This window comes from Plecotus auritus, assembly GCF_963455305.1.
Source record: "Plecotus auritus genome assembly, chromosome: 11".
Lineage (NCBI taxonomy): Eukaryota > Metazoa > Chordata > Mammalia > Chiroptera > Vespertilionidae > Plecotus > Plecotus auritus.
The window spans coordinates 830,971-849,676 of record NC_137777.1 but is presented as its reverse complement, the minus strand read 5'-3'; the positions used below and the strand labels follow the sequence as shown (position 1 = coordinate 849,676).

Sequence of the window (18,706 nt, the reverse complement as noted above, 5' to 3'; positions counted from 1 at the left end):
GCGGGTCCACACGTGATCCTCGCCAAAGCAGCCCTTTGTCCGCACACCCCACGCCAGGCTCTGTCTGCAGCCTCGCCCCAGCTCCGCCCAGCAGTCGCCTCCACCGGGCCTCTGCCCCCTGGCAGGCCCCTCTCCCCAGCCCCTTGGGACGCCGCAGAGGGTGGGAGGCCCGTGGTCAGGCCAGTCCCAGAGCCTCAGGTCGACAGCGCGCTGAGCACACGAGGCTCCCCCAGCCCCTCCTGCCGGGGTCCCCGGGCAGGGCGCCCAGACAGAGGGGCCTTTAAGGCAGTCTCTTCATTTCCAAGTAGCTTTTTATTTTAAAAAAAAAATTATTTTTGGTTAATCCTCACCTGAAGGTATTTTTCCATTGATTTTTATTTTTTTTTAATATATTTTTATTGATTTCAGAGAGGAAGGGAGAGGGGAGAGAGAGATAGAAACATCACTGATAAGATAGAATCATGGATCGGCTGCCTCCTGCACACCCCACACTGGGGATCGGGCCCACAACCCGGGCACGTGCCCTTGACCGGAATCGAACCCGGGACCCTTCCGTCCGCAGGCCGGCGCTCTATCTACTGAGCCACACCAGCCTAGGGCTCCATTGATTTTTAGAGAGAGTGGAAGGGAGAGGGAGAGACAGAGAGAAACATCCATGTGAGAGAAACACATCGATTGGCTGCCTCCAGCACGCTCCCCGACCAGGGAACCTGCAACCGAGGTGTGTGCCCTCACCCGGAATCGAACCCAGGACCCTTCCGTCCACAGGCCGGCGCTCTCGCCACTGAGCCACACCCGCGGGGCCATTTCCAAGTAGGTTCTGCGTTGTGCCCACGGCAAGCCGGCGCCCGGGGGACTGTCAACCTGCCCTCAAACGAGAACAAATGTGCTCTGTGCTCGCCACGGCCGCGGGGACCGGGGATTAATGGCCCGTCTCCCCGAGGCAGGTGCATCCTTTACGAAGGTGGTTTCCAGGTGACGGATGGCTTTCCCGCCAACACAGAAGCGTCGATTGTTTACAAACAATTCGTGGGTCGGCCTGCGGACCCCTGCCCGGCTGACAGCGGCCATTGCCACCATCGATTAAGGCTCCCGGCCCCGGCCCCATCCGTCACCTCCAGGCACTCCGTCACCGTCTCCTCCTGCCTCACGGTTATTTATTTCCATTTACCGGGTCCCCTCCTCGCGGGGCCTCCCTCCCCGAGCCCGGGATCTCGGCGGCCCTGGCGGCGATCACAGTGGGGGTGAGAGCCTGGCTTCCCCGCCTGCACCTCCTTTTGAACAACGAGTGGCAAAATGGGCACCGGGGGGCTTGGGAAGGCGCCGGGCGGAGAGCCGTCTTCCTGCCATCACGCGCCAGGGACCAGAAGCCCACCACCCCCCCCAAGTGTCTGAGCCGAGGGGAGGTTTGCTCTCTCGCCAAACAAGTCAGAGAGGAGCAGGGCCAGGGCTCTCTGCCCTTGCAGACCAGCCCCCCCCACCCCCGCCTCCCCAATCACAGGCGTCTGGGCTGGGGGACTGGTCTCCCCTGGGGGGCTCTCCCAGGAGCCCCTGGACCCTCCTCTCCTGCCCACGGGGCCAAAGCCGCATCCTAACCAGAGACTAAGGCAACTATGGTTTGTTTGTTTTTTAAAACTGTTTTTATTGGTTTCAGAGAGGAAGGGGGAGGGAGAGAGAGAGAAACATCAATGATGAGAGAGAGTCACTGATCGGCTGCCTCCTGCCGATCCCACAACCCGATCCCACAACCCGGGCCTGTGCCCTGACGGGGAATTGAACCCTGACTTCCTGGTTCATCACTGATGCTCCACCACGGAGCCCCTATGGCCAGGCCTCAGCGATTCCTGGTGATCCCCGTCCTGCCCCTCACATTCCAGCACCTCGTTATCTACGCCCTCTGGGGCTGAGACAGGCCCCGCGCGGCCGGGCCGTGGAGGAGGAGCAAACAGGGGCAGGGCAGGTAGGCGGGGCCGGGCACCCACAGGCCCACACCCGTGTGTGTGTGTGTGTGTGTGGGGGGGGGGGGGGGTGGCGCAGATCGGCAGTGAGGAGAGGTGGCCTCTCCGGTGGATGCTGGCATTGTAGCTCGGCGAGCTGGGCTGCCCTCTCCCAGCTGGAACGCTGGACCCGCCCCGGAGCCCCGTCTGCAGGTTAGAGGGACCCCCTGCAGGAGGCGGCGGTGCCCTGGCAGGTCACCCGCGTCTCCCCTCTCCTTCCATCACCCGTCGGGGCGCCGGAGCACCGTTTCTCAGCGTCTCTCCCGTTGGCACCGCCTCCCGGCCCGGTTCTCGCTCTGCCTGTCGTGTATTTGTGTTTTCGCCCTGGGCAGCCACTGCCCGGCGACCCGGCCCCGCTCTCCTTCCCCTGAGGAAGAGCCCCAGCGGCTGGGCAGGCGGTGGGCGGGCGGCGAGCGGGCGGGACAGCAGCCCCTCGGCCCCCGAGGGCATCTCGGCCGTTTGCCTTCCTCTCTTCCTCCCAGGACACAGGACCCGCCCGAGGAGTAAGTGGGGGCCCTGTGGCTGCACCCCAGCTCCACCTCTGAATGGGGGGATCTGGGTGGGGGTCACCGACCTGCATAAGCCACCGCGTCGCATGCCGGCCACGTGCAGCAGAGGCGCATCGGCTCAGACCATCGCTTCCCCCTGTTGAGCCTCTCGGGGGTTAATCAGCCTTGTTTCCCTTTCTCTCAGCTTTTTGCTGTGTGACCGATGCCAGCTTTTAACCTTTAGTAATTTCCTTCTGCTACTTTCTTTTGATTCGGTTAATTTATTAGATATAAACTAGTGGTCCGGTGCACAAAATTCATGCACATTAGAAGGGAATTAATTAGAGAAAATATTTTAATATTGCTATTTGCCCTTTCTCTGTAATAGAAGTGTCAGAGATGAAAGAAAATTAGTAAAATGTATATGAAAATCTCCCTCCTGTCAAGAGTCTGGGGCTCACCATGGGACCCAGAGTCAAGTCCCCGCCCACCCCTGTGCACCTTGAAATCATGGGAGACTCAAACCCAGTTGGCCCCACCCCCATGAAGCCATGCAGGGTGGGGGTGCAGCCTCAGGTCCCCTGGCCCTGGCGCAAGGGCTCGAGGGCATGAGGGCGTGAGGGCGTGATGACCATTTGCATATTGGCTTTTTATTATATAGGATATATATATATATATATATATATGCAACAAACTCACCTGATTTTACAGAATTTTATGTGTTTATTCCATACATACATAATGTTGTTTATATACTGTTAGTTATAATGTATATATTACCCTATATAATAAAAGCCTAATATGCAAATTGACCAAACAGCAGAATGATGGGTGGAACGACCGGTCGCTATGACACGCACTGACCACCAGGGGAGTAGACACTCAATGCAGGAGCTGCCCCCAGCCCCCAGGCCGGCCAAGGCAGGTGCCAGCAGGGCCCCCTGATCGTCCTGTCGGTCACCCCACAGATTGGCCCCGATTGCCAGCCAGGCCTAGGGACCCTACCCGTGCAGGAATTTCGTGCACTGGGCCTCTAGTTTATATATGATGTTATATATTAAAAAATGTTGTATGGTGCTATTTGCTTTCTAGTTACTTTTTAGGTGATGTGCTGTTTTGTCTTTTAATTCAAACCTCATTCAGAAAATACCTTTTCACTTCCAAATGGCTGTTCTTTTTTGGATGTTTTTTTATGGCCAATTCCTAGACGTCCCCTCTTTAGACACACAACCCTGCGATCGCACTGCCAGGAAGGGCCCGGCTTCTCAGACCTGCTCAGCAAGACTCCCTCCCTGGGCGGCCTGCGTGGCTCCTGGAGCTGATGACTTGGCATCGGATCCACATTCGAACAACATGCTTCTGCCGCTGGGGTTTTACTAACTCAGGCCCAGCTCGCGGCTTAGCCTTAGGAGGACAGGGTTCCCCCCCCCCCCCCCCCCGCCCCCATAGACTCACATCGCAATGGTGCGGGCCGGCCGCCGGGACATCTGGGAACATTGCTATGGCAATGAGGAACACGGGCACCCAGTCGGGCACTATTCTAGGGATGGCTCTACTTCCTGCACAGCTGCTCCTGTTCCTTGTGGCCAGGCAGGCGGAGGGAGCTCAGCTTCCAGGGTTCAGCTCTGGGGAGGGAGGCAGATCAGGTGTGCAGGGCACCGGGCAGGGCTCAGCACCCAGGCCCGGCGGAGAGGGGGGGCGGGGGGGAGCAGGCTGGAACTTTAGAGGGAAACTGATAAAAGATTAGCTTCTGCTCAGGCTCTGGTGTTCCTGCCCCTACAAAGGGTGTGTTCCTAGGGGAGGCGGACCCACAGGAAACCTGAGCGGGTTCCTGAGTCACCGGGAACTCGGGGAAGTTAGGAGGGGACCCGGTGGAGGCACAGTGCTGGGGACACCCTGCAGGGGCGCGGGTTCTGGGGAGTGCAATCCTGGAAATGGGCCAGTTCTGCAGTCAGTTCCGAAGCAGGCTGTGGACATGCAATGGTTCTGGAAGCAGGTTCCGGAGGCAGGGAGGCAGGTTCTGGGGGCGCAGGACGCCGGACCTGCAGAGGTCACCCACCCGGAGCGGGCCCGGCGGGGCCCGCGGCGGCGGCGGGAGGAGGAAGCAGCCTTGTTTACGACCTCGCTCCAGCCCCGCGTCTCCGAACCGTTAAGAACTCCACGTGCACGTTTGTGGACAAGCCCCCCGGGGGGCCCCTGTTGCCGGAGGACGGCATAAACCCGCGCGGCGGAAAACGTGGCGCCTGCGCGGGAAGGGAGCCGCGCGGGGAGGCGGCCGAGGCGGTCGGGACGGGAGCAGTGAGCGAGTTTCACGTTTCGCGTTATTTTTTCCTTTTCCCCTAACCTCTCGGCGCACTTCGCGGCCGCCCGCGCACGCGCACTGCGCGCCCCGCGGCCGAGTTCGGCGTCGGGCCGGGCGGTTGCCAGGGGCGACCGCATTCCCCTAGGACTCCGCGGGTGGGTGGGCGGAGCCTGAGCGCCCGGAGCCACCCCCTTCGCCCTCTGGTTGGTCGAGGCTGCTGTCCGTCGGAACCGCCGCCGTCGCCGATTGGGCAGCGGAAAGTTTCGCACGCTCGGCGCGGGCCGCCACGCCCCTCCCGACCGCCGGGCCCGCCACCCGGGGAGAGGACAGTGCGGGGGACCCGACGCGGCGCCTGGGAGGGACCTACGCGGGCCTCGGCTTCCAGGCGGGCGCGGCCCGAGCGGCGGGCGGCGATGATCCCGGAGGAGAGGCGAGACGGCCCGGGCGCCGGCGAGGAGAGCACCCGGCTGCAGGCGGCCGACAGCGTCCGCAAGGTGGGCGCGCCCGGGGTGGGGGGTGGGGGGAGCGCCGGGAGGAGGGCGCCGGGAGCGGGCGGGCGCGGGGCTGGGTCTGCGGCGTTGCTCCCGTGTCCCAGCGCAATGCAAGGAAGACTCCCAGGTGGCCGCCATCCACACCTCGCTCTCCCCAAAAGGCAAGCTGGGCGCACTGTTGGGGAAACTGAGGCCCGGGGACCCCGCGATAATTGCCTGCGCTGGTTCCGCTCTTGCCGGGTCGGGATCAAGTCCGGGAAGTAGCCGGAGGCCCCTCCCGGGCGGCTCGGGAAGGGGAGAGCGCCATCCCAGCTCGCCGCTTCCCGGGCTCCCTGGTCGGCAGGTGCTGGGCTCCGGTCGGGCACAGCCCGCGCCGCCCGTTGCACCTTTCCTCCCGCCCCCCTCGGGGCTCCGGCTTCGCCCTGGGCACCCGGCTCGGTGTTGGCTGCAGCCTCGCAGGCACAGGAAACGGCTGGAGAGCTTCACGGGCGGGAGGTCACGTCCCTGCACACCCGCCCGGGAAGCCCCAACCCCGGCGCCGGCTGTGGACTGTGGACCGGCAGCCCCAGGAGCGCCGGGGAGGCGCCGGAAGGGCCGCGGGTGGAGGCCTGCCCGTGTGTGGGAAGAGGGGCTGCCCTGGCGGCCTCGCTCCGAAGCAGACGCCGGTGTCCCCGCCGCGGTGCCTGCCCTCCCTCCCCCACGTCAGGCTGCTCTGTTCAGCTTCGGTGGGCTGGGGCCGGGCCTCCAGGGGGCGAAGGGGGTGTCTGGTGGGACATGGGCCCCAGGTTACCAGCCACGTGACGCTGACCAGACCCCAGGGGGGGCAGGCCCTCCCTCCTCACCCCCAGGAGATGCCGGGTGCGGTGGCAACTATGTGTGGGGAGCACACTGGGCAGTGGCCCCCAAACGTGGGCACTGCCCTTCGTGACCCCACTTCCCGCGGGGGCCCTGGCACGTGGTGTCGGGTGGAATGCCGGGGAGGCTACTCACACACGGTGTTCTCGAGGGCGCTCTGCCCCAAGGCACCCTGGGAAGGCGCTGGAACTTTCCAGCCTGCTCCCGGGGCTGACCCAGCAGCGGGCAGCCCGCCGTCCCCAAGGAGGCCTGGGCTGGGAGCTGGGTGGGAGGTGGGGTGGACCGCAGCCCTGGGTGGCTCTGGATGGCACCCTGCACACACTCCTCTGTTGCCCTAGTGGCTCTTGCTCCCTGGAAGGTCTCACCTGCCCGCTGCTGCTGGGCTGGCGGAAGGCTGGTCCCTGTCCGGGTGACAGTGCTCAGAGTCAGGACAGGGCCGCCAGCCATGCCCCGGAAAGCCACGCCAGTGTGGGCGGTGTCTCTGCCCCAAGAGTGCTGAGAGCGGGTGTCAGTGGGTCCCCCAGCCCTGGTGTCCAGTGGGGACGCCCCAACACCAGTGAAGGGCCCAGTTAGCAGGGGCTCTGGGAGTGGGGCCCGTCTGAAGGCCCCAGAGGCCACCGGTGCCCGAGTGAGCCTCGGAGAGGGCGCGGGGAAGGGCGGGGGTCACCCGCTGGCCTGAGGGGCCTGGTCTGTGGTCCACCTGGCATGTGTGTGCTTGCAGCCACCGTGTCCTGGCAGCAGTGTTGGGGGGATGGCAGAGGTGGAGGGCGGGATGCTGGGCCCCACTCCTTGGGGTGTCCAGGTCCTCTGTGTTCAGGTGAGACCAAGGGAGGGAGGGGGGTCCCTGAGGCTGGGGGCGGGGGGAGGCTGGGCATCGCAGGCAGACCCCAGGGCTCAGAGGGGGGAAGCTGGTCTGCCAGGCGTGAGGGCCTCTGTCTGGGGACCAGCGGAGCGGGGAGCCTGCGCAGGGCGGGGGCCCTGCTGTTTGTTCCAGCGCGGCTTGTGCTGACATAACTGTCCTCCAGCTGTCCCACTGCCCGCCCCCCCCCCCCCCGGGTGTTTCCTCCTGGGCTGCTGGGGCCGCAGGCCCAGGGCTTCCTGGCAGCCAGCGCGCCCGTCCTGTCGTGTCAGGGCCGCGGCCGTGGGTGTAAGGGGGTCGCCTCTCCGTTCTCCACCCCTCTCCCCCCGGCTGGGCTCCGGACGGGGAACGCTGGTCACCTGGCGCCTGCACCCCTTCCCGTAGCCGACCCCTCACCCCGGGCCCAGCTCCACCGGAGGGGCGACAGTCCTGAGCGGGCGCTCCGTCCGCCTGTCCAGCCGCGGAGGTCAGGCGGTTGCTTCGTCTCACGCCACCGCCCTGGGCTCCAGCCGCTGGCCTGGTGGGAGTGTTAGGGTCCAGGTCATGAGGGGTGCCCCAGAACTCAGAGTGGGCCCGGCTCGAAGGCTGGGGTCCCCACTCCCGGTACGTCTCTCTGGGAGCCCTGGACACAGAGACTAAAGGACCCGTGTTGGTGAGGACAGCCCTGCTGATCCTGCAGCCTCTGCCCAGCACAGGACCCCCTACCCGGGCAGACGGCCATGGCCGTCAGAGCTTCACGAGGAGGGGAGCGGGATGCAGCCTGGGCTCTGCCCGCCGCCCCCCCCCCCCCCAGGCCTCCTGCACAGTGGGCGCTGCGGGGTGTGCCATCCTGAGACCAGCCACCCCATCTAGAGATGCGGCCCCAGGACCCCGCCAGGGGAGTCCCCGCCACCACTGCTCTTTCTCCCCGAGTTCTGGGAGGGACACGCCCCCTCTCCCCAGCCTCCTGTCCTTCATGTCTCACAAGAGTGCCTCCTCCTACAAGAAGTCTTCCCTGATTGCCCTGTTGAGAACACTGGAGTCTGGACACATTGGGCGTAAGCCCAGGTGGCTGTGCGCCAGCAGCGTTTGCTATGGGGGGGGAGAGGCCGTTTTCAGGGGGCGCTCTCCAGGTGCTGGGGCAAGCTGGGGCCCAGGAGGCCTGACACTGCCTGTGCGTGGGGGGCGTGCCGAGAACACGCTACATGCTGGGGTAATGGGAGACAGCAGACAGCAGGAAGCCGAGGCAGCGCTGCAGGAGAAAATCCTCCCTCTGGCCCCTGCAGCAGCAGCGGCGTCCCAAGAGGCACTGTCTTCATTCCCCTGCGGGTCGGGTGGAGTGAGTGCCCATGTGGGCATCGACCAGGGAAGGTGGTTCTGAGTCCTTCCTGACCCCTGGCTGGAGGCTGACCAAGCAGGAGGTCCCTGTGTGGCCAGGAGGAGGCGTGGTGGCCCTGGCTGTCACCTCACAGGAGTCCGCACGTCCCTGCTTTAAGCTGCCCCGCTCTTCACCTGCGGCCCCAAACGCGGGCAGGCTGGCACCATTGCCCGTAGCGTGAGGAGCCCAGGCGGGCAGCGGGCAGTCAGGAGGCCTGGCTTGCTGCCTGTGAGCGAGCGACCCTGGGCCTGTGGTTTGGGCGCATGCCAAAGGGTCCCCACGAGTCATCAGCTGGAACGGAGCCCAGCAGAGCCTCAAGGTGCAGGGGCCGCGCGCCGCTTGGAGGGGGGGCCCGAGAGCCAGCCTCCAGGCCTCGGTCTCTGTCCCCCGGCACCCCTCCCGGCTAACGGTGCTAGGGAAATGGTGTGAGTGGGGCTACGGGTGAGAAGTCCAGAGGCTGCGTGGTGAGCAGTTGGCTGCCTCCTGCCCGGGGCTCCCAGAGGGGGTGGGTGTCCAGGCTGGGCCGAGACCAGAGCCCCGTCACGCTGCTGCCGGGCCCCAATCAGCCCAGCCGTGTCCCACATCCACCGTGTCCCCCCGGCCCCCTGCCTTCCTCCTGGCATCACCCTCTGAGCCCCGGCTCCATGCCAGGTGGGCCGGCTCACGCCCTGCCGCACGGGCAGGAGACCCCTGGCCCGGCCTCAGGGGTGCTGAGCCTGTGACCCGTGGCCTCCGTGCAGGGCGGCGACCCCCTGGCGCAGATGCAGCGAGGCCGCCTGCAGAGCCGCAGGGCCCGCGTCCACCAGCAGATCAGCAAGGAGCTCCGGATGCGGGCGGGCGCCGAGAACCTGTACAGGTGCGGACGGCCACGGGCCTCAGGCAGCGGGCCCCGCGGGCAGAGGGCAGGGCGTGCCCCGGGCAGTGCCTGCTCTCCTGGCCCATCCCTGGCCCCTCTGTGGGCACCCAGATGCAGCACGGCGGTCTGCCCCGCCCGCCCTGGGAAGTGGGTTCCGAGTGTCGGCAGGGGGCATGGCCTGCGCCTGGGGGAGGCGGCTGTGCCCTGGAGGCCGTGGGACAGCCAGGAGCTGCTCGCGGGGGCAGGAATTGGCACAAGCCTCAGGCGACTCGGGAAAGGGGACCACCTCGTGGCCCTGGACCCGCTGCTGCCCCAGGAGTGGGCTCTGGAGCGGGGGCTGGCGAGGCTGCAGCGTGGCCCAGGCCTGTGGCCCGCCCCCAGGGCTGGCCTTCACCTCGGCCCGGCCTTCCCAGAGCCACCAGCAACACCCGCGTCAGGGAGACCGTGGCCCTGGAGCTGAGCTACGTCAACTCCAGCCTGCAGCTGCTGAAGGAGGAGCTGGAGGAGCTGGACTGCGGCGGGGACACGGACGGGCCCGGGAGGTGCGCGTGCATATATGTGTGTGTGTGTGTGTGTGTGTGTGTGTGTGTGTGTGTGTGTGTGTGTGTGTACGTGCAGTGTGCGAGGCACGTGACCTGGGGCAGCCCTGTGTGGCGTGTGTGGGTGTGCAAGGATGCCTCTCGGAGTCGGGGGGAGGTGTGTGGTGTCCCGCGGGGAGTGAGGGGCACGCCGGGCCAGCCTCAGGGTCGGCACCACTGTTCTGGTTCCAGTGGAGGCATCGCCGTCCCCCTGATCCCCCTGGGGCTGAAGGAGACCCAGGAGCTGGACTGGTCCACAGCCCTGAGGGTGAGTGCGGCCTGCGGGCCGGGCCGGGGGTCATGGAGGCTTCCCCGTCCGGCCGTCTCTTTGGACGGACGGGAAACAGGCCCGCGGGGCAGCGTCTGGCCTGGGGATGCCCCCTCCCCCAGCTTGGGGTTCTGACTGGGAGGCTTTGGAGGAGAGCCCCAGGGTCCCCAACTCTCGCTCTGAGGGTCCCACTGCCAGTGCCTGTGGTGAGAACCGACTGGTCCCAGTCTTGTGGGGGCTCAGGAGCCGGGCTGTCCTGTCCAGATGGCCACTGCCCGGCAGGCCCGTGTGGCCTGCGGTCCCTGCCACCCAGGGTTTAGCACAGTAACTCGAGCAGAAACAGCGCAGAGTCTCGCAATGAGGGGTGGCCAGAGGCGAGGACCCGGGCGGCACTTCTCGGGGGCGGGGCCTCCCCCCACTCTGGGTCTCCCCGATGTGGGGCTGGCTGGGAGACTCCAGGGAAGGCCAGTGCCCGCCCCCCCTCCCCCCAGGAGCTGATCTCTGGGCACTTTGGAGAGGATGGCACCACCTATGAGGCGGAGATCAGGGAGCTGTCCAACCTGCGGCAGGTAGGGGCCCCGCCCACCCACAGGGAGACCGGCCACACCCAGTCTACCCCTGGGGCTCAGTCCTGGCAGCACAATGGGGCTCACTGTGGACTAGCCTCGGGCAGTGGGGATGGCTGCTGGGCTCCGATGCCTGCCAGCGCCCTGCACCCGGGCACTCCCCTCAGGGACGGCTGCCCCCTGCCTGTCCCCTCCCAGGGGCCCTGCCTGTCCCTCCCGGGCCCCTCAGGCTCCTGGGGCGAATGTGAGGCCCACGACAGCCCAGGAAGGACGGATGCCCAGTGTGACCCCGTCCGCTCCCGACCCGGCTGCTCCCCTGGGCTGTGATGGCCCAGGAGGCTCTCGGGGTGGGGTGCTCGCGGGGATGGGCCCGGAGGGTGGGTCAGCTGCTCCCTCCCGCAGGCCATGCGGACGCCCAGCAGGAGCGAGGCCGGCCTGGAGCTGCTCATGTCCTACTACAACCAGCTCTGCCTCCTGGACGCTCGCTTCGTCAGCCCCGCCCGGGGTCTGGGGCTGCTCTTCCACTGGTAGGGCCGCGTGGGGGCCCCGGGGCCTCCCCTGCCTGCACCCCGTTGCTCAGTCTTCCGGGTTGTTGCCTCGGAACTCCACCCAGCCTGACCCGGCCCCGCAGGTACGACTCGCTCACGGGGGTCCCGGCCCAGCAGCGGTCGCTGGCGTTCGAGAAGGGCAGCGTGCTCTTCAACATCGGGGCGCTGCACACCCAGATCGGGGCGCGCCAGGACCGCACCTGCCCCGGGGGCGCCAGCTGCGCAGCCGAGGCCTTTCAGAGGGCCGCAGGTGAGGGCAGGAGCCGGCCGTTCTCGGGGGCCAGAGCTGGGGGTGGGTAGGACGGACCCCCAGCGAGAGGGGCTAAGCCTGTACCCGTGTGGGGTGCTCAGGGCTGAGGGGTGCGGGCAGCCCTGCCTGCGCTGTGAGCACCGCCTTTGCAGGCGCCTTCAGCCTCCTGCGGGAGAAGTTCTCGCAGGCGCCGAGCCCCGACATGAGCCCGGCCTCGCTCTGCGTGCTGGAGCAGCTCATGACCGCCCAGGCCCAGGAGTGTGTCTTCGAGGGCCTCTCGCTCCCGGCCCCCGCCGCCCCCCACGACTGCCTGGCCCAGCTGCGCCTGGCGCAGGAGGCCGCCCAGGTGAGGACGGGCACCCTGTCCCAAGCGAGACCCGAACAAGCACCTTGGGCCCCCGCCTGGCCCAGCTGCCAGCTGGGTGAGCAGGGGGCCTGGGCGGTGTACGGAGGCTGCGTCTCCTATTGGTCCCTGGTCCCTGGAGGGCTGGTCGGGACCCAAGGTCCTGAGTCCGGCTCTGGGACGGCACTAACCAGAACAGGAACTGGGGGCACAGACCCCAAGTTGGGTCCCGTGTAGGCCGCGGGGGCGGGGTGAGGGGGGGCGGGGGGGGGGCTGCTGGGACCCACGTGGGCCAGGGCCGGTGGAGGCTGGTCCCCAGGTGGGGAGGCGAGGCTGAGGCTGCGGGGGCGGGGGGGGGGGGCCCTGGCTGGGCCGGGCGCGGACTGTCCTGCCCTGGCCCTGGCAGGTGGCAGCCGAGTATGAGCAGGTGCGCCGGGCCATGGCCCAGCCGCCTGTCCGAGACTACGTGCCCTTCGCCTGGACCACGCTGGTGATGGTCAAGGCCGAGCACTTCCGCGCCCTGGCGCACTTCCACATGGCCACGGCCCTCTGTGGCGGCCCCGGTGAGTGCCCCACCCAGCGCTGCGTGCCCGGGAGACCGTGCGTGCGGGGGGAGGCCTCACAGCAGGGGCTCATGGCCCTCTCTGACCCCAGTGGCGGCCGAGGCGGAGCTCCTGGTGCGGGAGCAGGAGGTCTTCCTGGAGCCCCTGGACCGCCCTGAGCCCCAGCGCCCCGCACTGGCACTGCCGCAGGAGCCGGAGGAGCGCAGGAAGCTGGGTGAGGCGGCTGCGGGAGAGGGCGGGGCCCTGCGGGGCGGGGGGGGGGGGGGAGGGGGGGGGAATGATCCCCGGGGGCCACCCCACCCTACTCTGCCCTTCATAGGTCACTCCTTCTGGGCACGCCTGGTACCCCAAAGTTGGCGGGTGGGGTAGCCAGCCTGCCTCCTGGATGCCCCCCACCCCCCACTGGTGGGTGATGCCCAGGGCAGGAGGGGCACACGTGGGCGGCTTTTCCGGGCCCAGCGTTCACCCGGCAGCTCCCCTGTCCCATCCCGGCGGGGGCCGGGGGGGCTGGGGCGCGGGGGGCTGTGCGATGTGCGCTGTCCCCGCGTCTGTGCAGGCAAGGCCCACCTGAGGCGTGCCATCCTGGGGCAGGAGGCGGCGCTGAGGCTGCATGCCGTGGGCCGCGCCCTGCGCCGCCTGGACCCACTGCAGGCGGTGCTGGCCCAGGCGCTGCGGCGCTCGCTGGCCAAGTACTCGGAGCTGGACCTGGAGGACGACTTCTTCGAGGCCCCCGAGGCCCCCGACATCCCGCGTGAGCAGCGCCGTGGGTGGGTGTGTCCTGGGCGTGGGGGCGGGGCGGGGCGGGTGTGTCCTGGGCGTGGCGGCGGGGCGGGAGCCCTGCCCCTGCTGGGATGAAGGCGTCAGCTTCCACGCCCACAACCGAGCCGAGAAGCAGGGCGCTGGAGGGCACCCACGCTGCCGCCCCTGCTCGGTCCCCGCCCCGCACCTGGCTCTGCCGGGAGCTGCCCCTGGGAGGCAGACCCCCTCAGGCCCGTGTGTGACCTGGGAGGGAACCCCCGCGGCTCCTCCCACCAGTGGGGGTGCAGCCAGGCCCCCGATGTCGGAGAGGGACGCTTGTCGCCCACTGTGTGTGGCTGAGCCGCATCCAGCCGTGTTCTCGGGGCCGTGAGCCGTGGGCTTAGCCCTGCCCCCCGTTCACCTTTGCCCTTTCAGCCAAGACGTACCAGAGGCCGGAGGTCAGGGCCCCCAGCTTCTCGCAGGTGAAGGTGGCTGACATTTTCCACCGCCTGGTGAGCGCCTTCCCGCCTTCGCGGCCCAGCCCTGCCGGCACCCCCTAGTTTCTGCCCCAGGATGTACAGCTTGGGTGGGGTGCTACAGGCCAGGCCTCTGACCTGGGGGTGCCCCCAGGGGCCCCTGTCCGTGTTCTCAGCCAAGAACCGCTGGCGGCTGGTGGGCCCCGTGCACGTGACCCGAGGGGAGGGCGGCTTTGGCTTCACGCTGCGGGGAGACTCGCCGGTGCTCATCGCCGCCGTGATCCCCGGGGGCCACGCCGCGGTAAGGCTGGGGGAGGACGCGGGGCTGGGGGGCACGCTGTCTGCTGGGACGCGGACCGCAATGCCCTGCCCCCGCAGGCAGCCGGCCTCCAGGAGGGTGACTACATCGTGTCCGTGGGCGGGCAGCCGTGCAGGTGGTGGAAGCACGCGGAGGTGGTGGCCCGGCTGAAGGGCGTGGGCGAGGAGGGCGTGAGCCTGCAGGTGGCCACCCTGCTGCCCAGCGCCGAGCCGCCCAGCACGGTGAGCCCCGCCCTCGCTGGGGGCCTCCACGCAGCAGCCCCAGCCCTGCCTGAGGCCCAGCCCACCCTGGGGGGACCCCCAACGTGCCCCACACTCCCCCCTCCTCCGCTGGTGGCCACGCCCGTCCGCTGACCGCTGTGCATTCTCCCGCCGCAGGGGGACCGCCGGCCAGCCCTGCGGGGGCTTCTGAGGAACCAGGAGCGCGGCTGGGAGTCTGCGCCCACCAGAGGCAGCCCCAGGCCCCTGCTCGGCTGGAGCCGCAAGGCCAAGAGGGGCAAGACGGGGGCGCGGCTGTCCCCGGCCCCCCAGCCCTGAGCTGCTCGCCTCACCCCTGGTTGCCTGAGGAGGCGTGAGGGGCGGGCTCCCCACGGCTTGGCCCAGCCTGGCCTCCAGCTGGCTGGGAGCGGGGACCCCATCGTGCCCTCCCCGAACCCCGGAGGACCTTGTAGACAGTTCGCTGCCCTGCCCAGTGCCCACACTGCCATTAATGACGGTGTCAGATGAGGCGTGTCAGCCCAGTGTGGGGACGGCCCTGCACCCCACTCACGGGAAATGTCACTCACCGGGGCCTGGCCCAAGGAGGGCTGCTCCCAGGTGGGGTGGGGGTCTAGCCTCATCTTTGAGCTGAAGGAGCCACCTCTACGGGGGGGGGGGGGGGGGTCAGCAGTGGGTCCCTGCAGCTGGGTCCTCTCACTCCCCCGTGGTGGCCTCCCAGGGCCCCTCAGCTGGCCTGTCTCCCTCCTGCCCCACCATGCCCTGCCCTGTCCACACCCTCCCTCAGGGCTGGGTCCACCCGGAGCCAAGCTTTGCCTGGCCCGCAGGACACCTGCCGGGCACCCCTTCACCTTCCAGGCACTCACAGCCAAGGCCAGGCTCAGCCCCTCCCTGCCCTCCACACAGCAGCCGGGGTGGCCTCAGCACGCCTTCCCTCGGGGTGGGGTCCCAGTCACGATGCCCCAGCAACACCTGCTGTGTCCCCTCTGCGCGCACAGAACAGGGACCCTCCCTGCTTCTCTTCCAGGCCCCTCATCCTGACACGCTCCCTCTTTGTGTCAGGGCCTGGGTCTCATACAGCCCCTCACTGCTGCCCAGTGTCCCCCACTCCCCTCCCAGCCCCCCTGCGCCCCTCGTCCTGGCCCCGTGCTGAAGCCCTGCCTGGGCTCCTGGGCTGCTGGCCCACTTGGAACCTGCCTGAGGCCACCTCACCCTCGGGCTTGGGCCCAGCACCGAGGGGTGCCCCTGCCAGCCCAGCCCCTCGGTTCCGTGCTCACCCCTCCCCTCGGCACTGGCTGGGCACCTCAGACCGAGGCCTCAGTGTCCCCAAGCTGTGTGCACACAAGGAGACGGCCCCCGAGGCCGTCAGCAGGCACCTGCCCCGGGCATGAGCCCTGACGGAGAGTCCGACCGGGACCTCCTGGTTCACTGGTTGATGCTCAGCCGCTGAGCCACTCCGGCATGGCCTCCACTGCAGTAGAGGTGAGGGCTCAGTGGTTAGGGCGGCAGGGAGCTCGGCCTCCGTCCAGGGGGAGATGGCAGTGGGGTGGCTGGCTGAGGATGGTGGGTGGCTCAGCTGGTTGGGGCGCGCTCAGTGCAGCAAAAGGTTGCCAGTTTGACCCCCAGGGCACATACCTAGACTGTGGGTTTGATCCCTGGTTGGGGCCCCTAACAGCCAATCCGTGTTTCTCACATTGATGTTTCCCTCTTCCTCTCTCTAAAAGTCAATTCTAAAAAAATACACATATCCTGGGGTGAGGATTTAAAAAGGGGAAAGGGGGAGAAGGGCTGTGTGGGCGGAGGAGGGGTGGCTGGCCCCAGATGCCACCGGGCAGAGGGGGTTGGGGGCCGGCTGGTCAGGGATCCCTGTGGCCACCAGGGGGCAGCCGCCGCCTGCTCCTGCGGCGCGGATGCGTGATCTGCAGGGGCGGGGCGGGCGGCGGAGGACCCCCTGCAGACCAGGGCCGCCTCTCCACCTCCCACCTCTCTCCTCCCTCCTCCCTCCTCCCCCCTCCCCCCTCCCTCCTCCTTGTGGGGTTCCCAAACAGGAGCAGCCTGTGCAGCCCGGCGCGCCCACCGCCTCCCTCCCGCGTTAGTGCCGCCTTCAGGGTCCCGGTGGGGGGGGGGGCGCGCGGCGGGGTACAGGTGTGTTTCTCGGCGACCCACCTGCCTCTCAGCAGAACCGGCCAAGGTCACCTCCGCAGGAATTAGTTTGGTTAATAAAACTGCGTCAAGGAGGCCGGTACCTGCTAATCGGGGACGGCAGGCTGCAGTCCCTGCGGAGAACCGGTGACCCCTCCTGCCCAGAGCGCTCCGCTGGGGAGAGCTGGGGTCCGGAGCCCCGCCTGCCTCTTGCTTTGCACCAGGCTGTCAGGGAGGCCCCCCGCAAGGTGGCCCCCCCCCCCTCCCTCAGCCCCTCCCCTGCCCCGCACACCGGCCTCGCTCCAGGCGGTCTAGGGATGAGGTCCAGGGCATGGCTCTGGCCTGGCCGGACCCACAGCTTCACCCCAGGTCAGTCATGGCCTGCACCCCCCACCCGGGGAGCAATGCTGTGCCCCCCGGGGACCAGGACTGGGAGGGGAGGGCGGCAGCCTTGCGCTGGCCCGCTGGGTGCTCCCTGCCAGGGGCTCAGGGTGGCTCAGTGCCTGCCCTGTGCGCCCGGGTGGGGGCCCGTCCAGCCTGGGCGAGGGACAAGGTCTTTTCCGAGTGGCGGGGCCGCCTTGGCCGGGCCGGCTCAGGGTGTGCACGCGTGGGGGGCGTGTGTGGAGATGGGTGTGCGCCGCGGGGCCACCACTGCGCTCCGCTGCGTTAGAGTCTGCCTCCCCCAGGCGTCTGCCCCACACCGGACCTCCAGCCTGGCTCCTGCCCCCTCGCTCTCTGCGCCTCTTGGTTCCCGGCTGGCACCCCTCAACCTTCCCCGGACTCGGCCGCCTCATGTCCGGGGCTCAGCCTCCCTTTTCTGGCCGGGCCACGTCACCGTGTGTCCCTGTGTCACGGCCGGGCTCATCGGCTCATCCACCAGCTCCACGCGGGAGCCTTGCGCGGAGGCGGCAGCAGACACCGCCTGGCCCCCGGGGCCCAGTGCGGAGCGGGAGGTGCAGGGGCCGCAGGCGGGGTCCCCGGTGCGCCCTGAGCTACCCGGAAGCGGTGGCCCTCACAGGCGCGGCTGACTGCAGAGCGGCTCCCCACCCCCCCGGCCGGAGGAACGGGTGCGAGCGCACCGCCAGCCTTTCTGCTTCGCCAACAGGAAACTGCGCGGAGGGAAGGCGAACCCCGTTTCGCTGGGTCAGCAGCGAGCCTGGCGCAGGGATGGATGTGAGGAGGAGCGTGGAGGAGGCCCAGGAGCCAGAGGGCGGGGCCAGGGCGCAGCGTGGAGGGGGCGCACCTGGAGGGGTCCCTTCCCAGCTTTCCTCTGCCCCTTGTCCCCTCCCAGTTCACTCTCCTCCAGGCTTCCACCCCCCTTACTCCCCTGACCCCTCAACCCTGGCTCCCCATCTCCTCCCCTGCTGCCCAGCCCGGGTCCCTCCAACCTCCGAGGCCTCAGTCGACCTTCCGTGCCCAGGTGTCTGCCCCTGGCTGAACCCTCAGGACAGGGCACTGGGGACCCGAGGGGCTGAGATGCCCCAAAGCTGCACGGCCACCTGAGGGCCAGCCAGGGGGACCCCCGGGCCCTGGGGACCCAGAGATGGGGCGCCTAGGAGGGAATGGGAGGCCCTGCTGGGGAGCCAGCCCGAGGTGAGGCCAGAGAGTGGGGGTTCAATGCGGGCCCCAGAGATTCGGCCACCGGGAACCTGTGACTGTCTCCTTGTTTGGAAAAAAGGACTTTGGTCCAGCTGGCGTGGCTCAGTGGTTGAGGGTAGACCTATGAACCAGGAGGTCAGGGTTTGATTCCCAGTCGGGGCACAGGCCCGGGTTTGGGCTCGATCCCCAGTGTGGGACGTGCAGGAGGCAGCCGGTCAGTGATTCTCCTCACTGATGTTTCTATCCCTCCCTCCCTCCCTGAAATCAATAAAAATATGTTTCGTAGAAAAAGGAAAAAGGGGCCCTAACCGGTGTGGCTCAGTGGATAGAGCGTCAGCCTGCGGACTGAAGGGTCCCGGGTTCGATTCCGGTCAAGGGCATGTACCTTGGTTGCGGGCACATCCCCAGTGGGGGGTGTGCAGGAGGCAGCTGATTGATGTTTCTCTCTCATCGATGTTTCTAACTCTATCCCTCTCCCTTCCTCTCTGTAAAAAATCAATAAAATATATTTTAAAAAAAGAAAGAAAAAGAGTTTTTACACATGTAATTAAGAACCAGGGTGAGGTCCTCCCGGATTACCCCGCAGGCCCTGAACCCACCGACACCCGTCACTGTAGGAGACGGGACAGGACAGGACAGGAAGGGCCTTGGGAAGGCCAGGTGGTTGGAGCCAAGCACCCTGGGGGGGGGGCCAGGCCGGGAGGCCGGGAGCCGGGGGAGGTCACTGGCTGGCACAGCGGCTGGAAACAGTACGGCCCCCCCACGGCCGTGCGGCTGGCCTCAGTGTCCCTTCTGCAGGATGGACGTGACCTTCGGGACCTCAGGGTGGAGGAGTGGGGGGCTCAGCCCCGGCGGCCGAGAGAAGCACCCACATGGGAAGGCTGCCCGCCCCCAGA

The 18,706-nt window shown here is 67.7% G+C and overlaps 1 protein-coding gene across 3 annotated transcripts; it reads left to right on the top strand.

Moving 5' to 3' along the window:
* The first annotated feature begins 5,110 nt into the window (after nucleotides 1–5,110).
* Nucleotides 5,111–18,293, top strand: RHPN1 (rhophilin Rho GTPase binding protein 1). 3 transcript variants are annotated; one of them, XM_080646546.1, is made up of 15 exons: nucleotides 5,111–5,281; nucleotides 9,090–9,205; nucleotides 9,682–9,747; nucleotides 9,976–10,051; nucleotides 10,543–10,620; nucleotides 11,020–11,144; nucleotides 11,249–11,415; nucleotides 11,568–11,761; nucleotides 12,165–12,321; nucleotides 12,413–12,535; nucleotides 12,878–13,072; nucleotides 13,495–13,571; nucleotides 13,690–13,836; nucleotides 13,914–14,075; nucleotides 14,232–18,293. In XM_080646546.1, the coding sequence occupies exons 1-15, from the start codon at nucleotides 5,201–5,203 to the stop codon at nucleotides 14,388–14,390; spliced, it is 1,923 nt and encodes a 640-aa protein (XP_080502672.1). In that variant the 5' UTR covers nucleotides 5,111–5,200; the 3' UTR covers nucleotides 14,391–18,293. The 3 variants fall into 3 exon arrangements, with proteins under 3 accessions (XP_080502672.1, XP_080502671.1, XP_080502673.1); XM_080646545.1 differs by having other exon boundaries at nucleotides 9,619–9,747; XM_080646547.1 differs by lacking the exon at nucleotides 13,690–13,836 and having other exon boundaries at nucleotides 9,619–9,747; nucleotides 13,962–14,075.
* The last annotated feature ends 413 nt before the right edge of the window (nucleotides 18,294–18,706 follow it).

What these genes read in the sequence shown, in the direction of transcription:
- RHPN1 (XM_080646545.1), top strand. Translation starts at nt 5,201, where the DNA reads ATGATCCCGGAGGAGAGGCGAGACGGCCCGGGCGCCGGCGAGGAGAGC. An exon ending in GGCCTTTCAGAGGGCCGCAG is followed by an intron (nt 11,416 to 11,567) that starts GTGAGGGCAGGA and finishes CCGCCTTTGCAG; the next exon opens with GCGCCTTCAGCCTCCTGCGG. An exon ending in TGGCGCAGGAGGCCGCCCAG is followed by an intron (nt 11,762 to 12,164) that starts GTGAGGACGGGC and finishes TGGCCCTGGCAG; the next exon opens with GTGGCAGCCGAGTATGAGCA.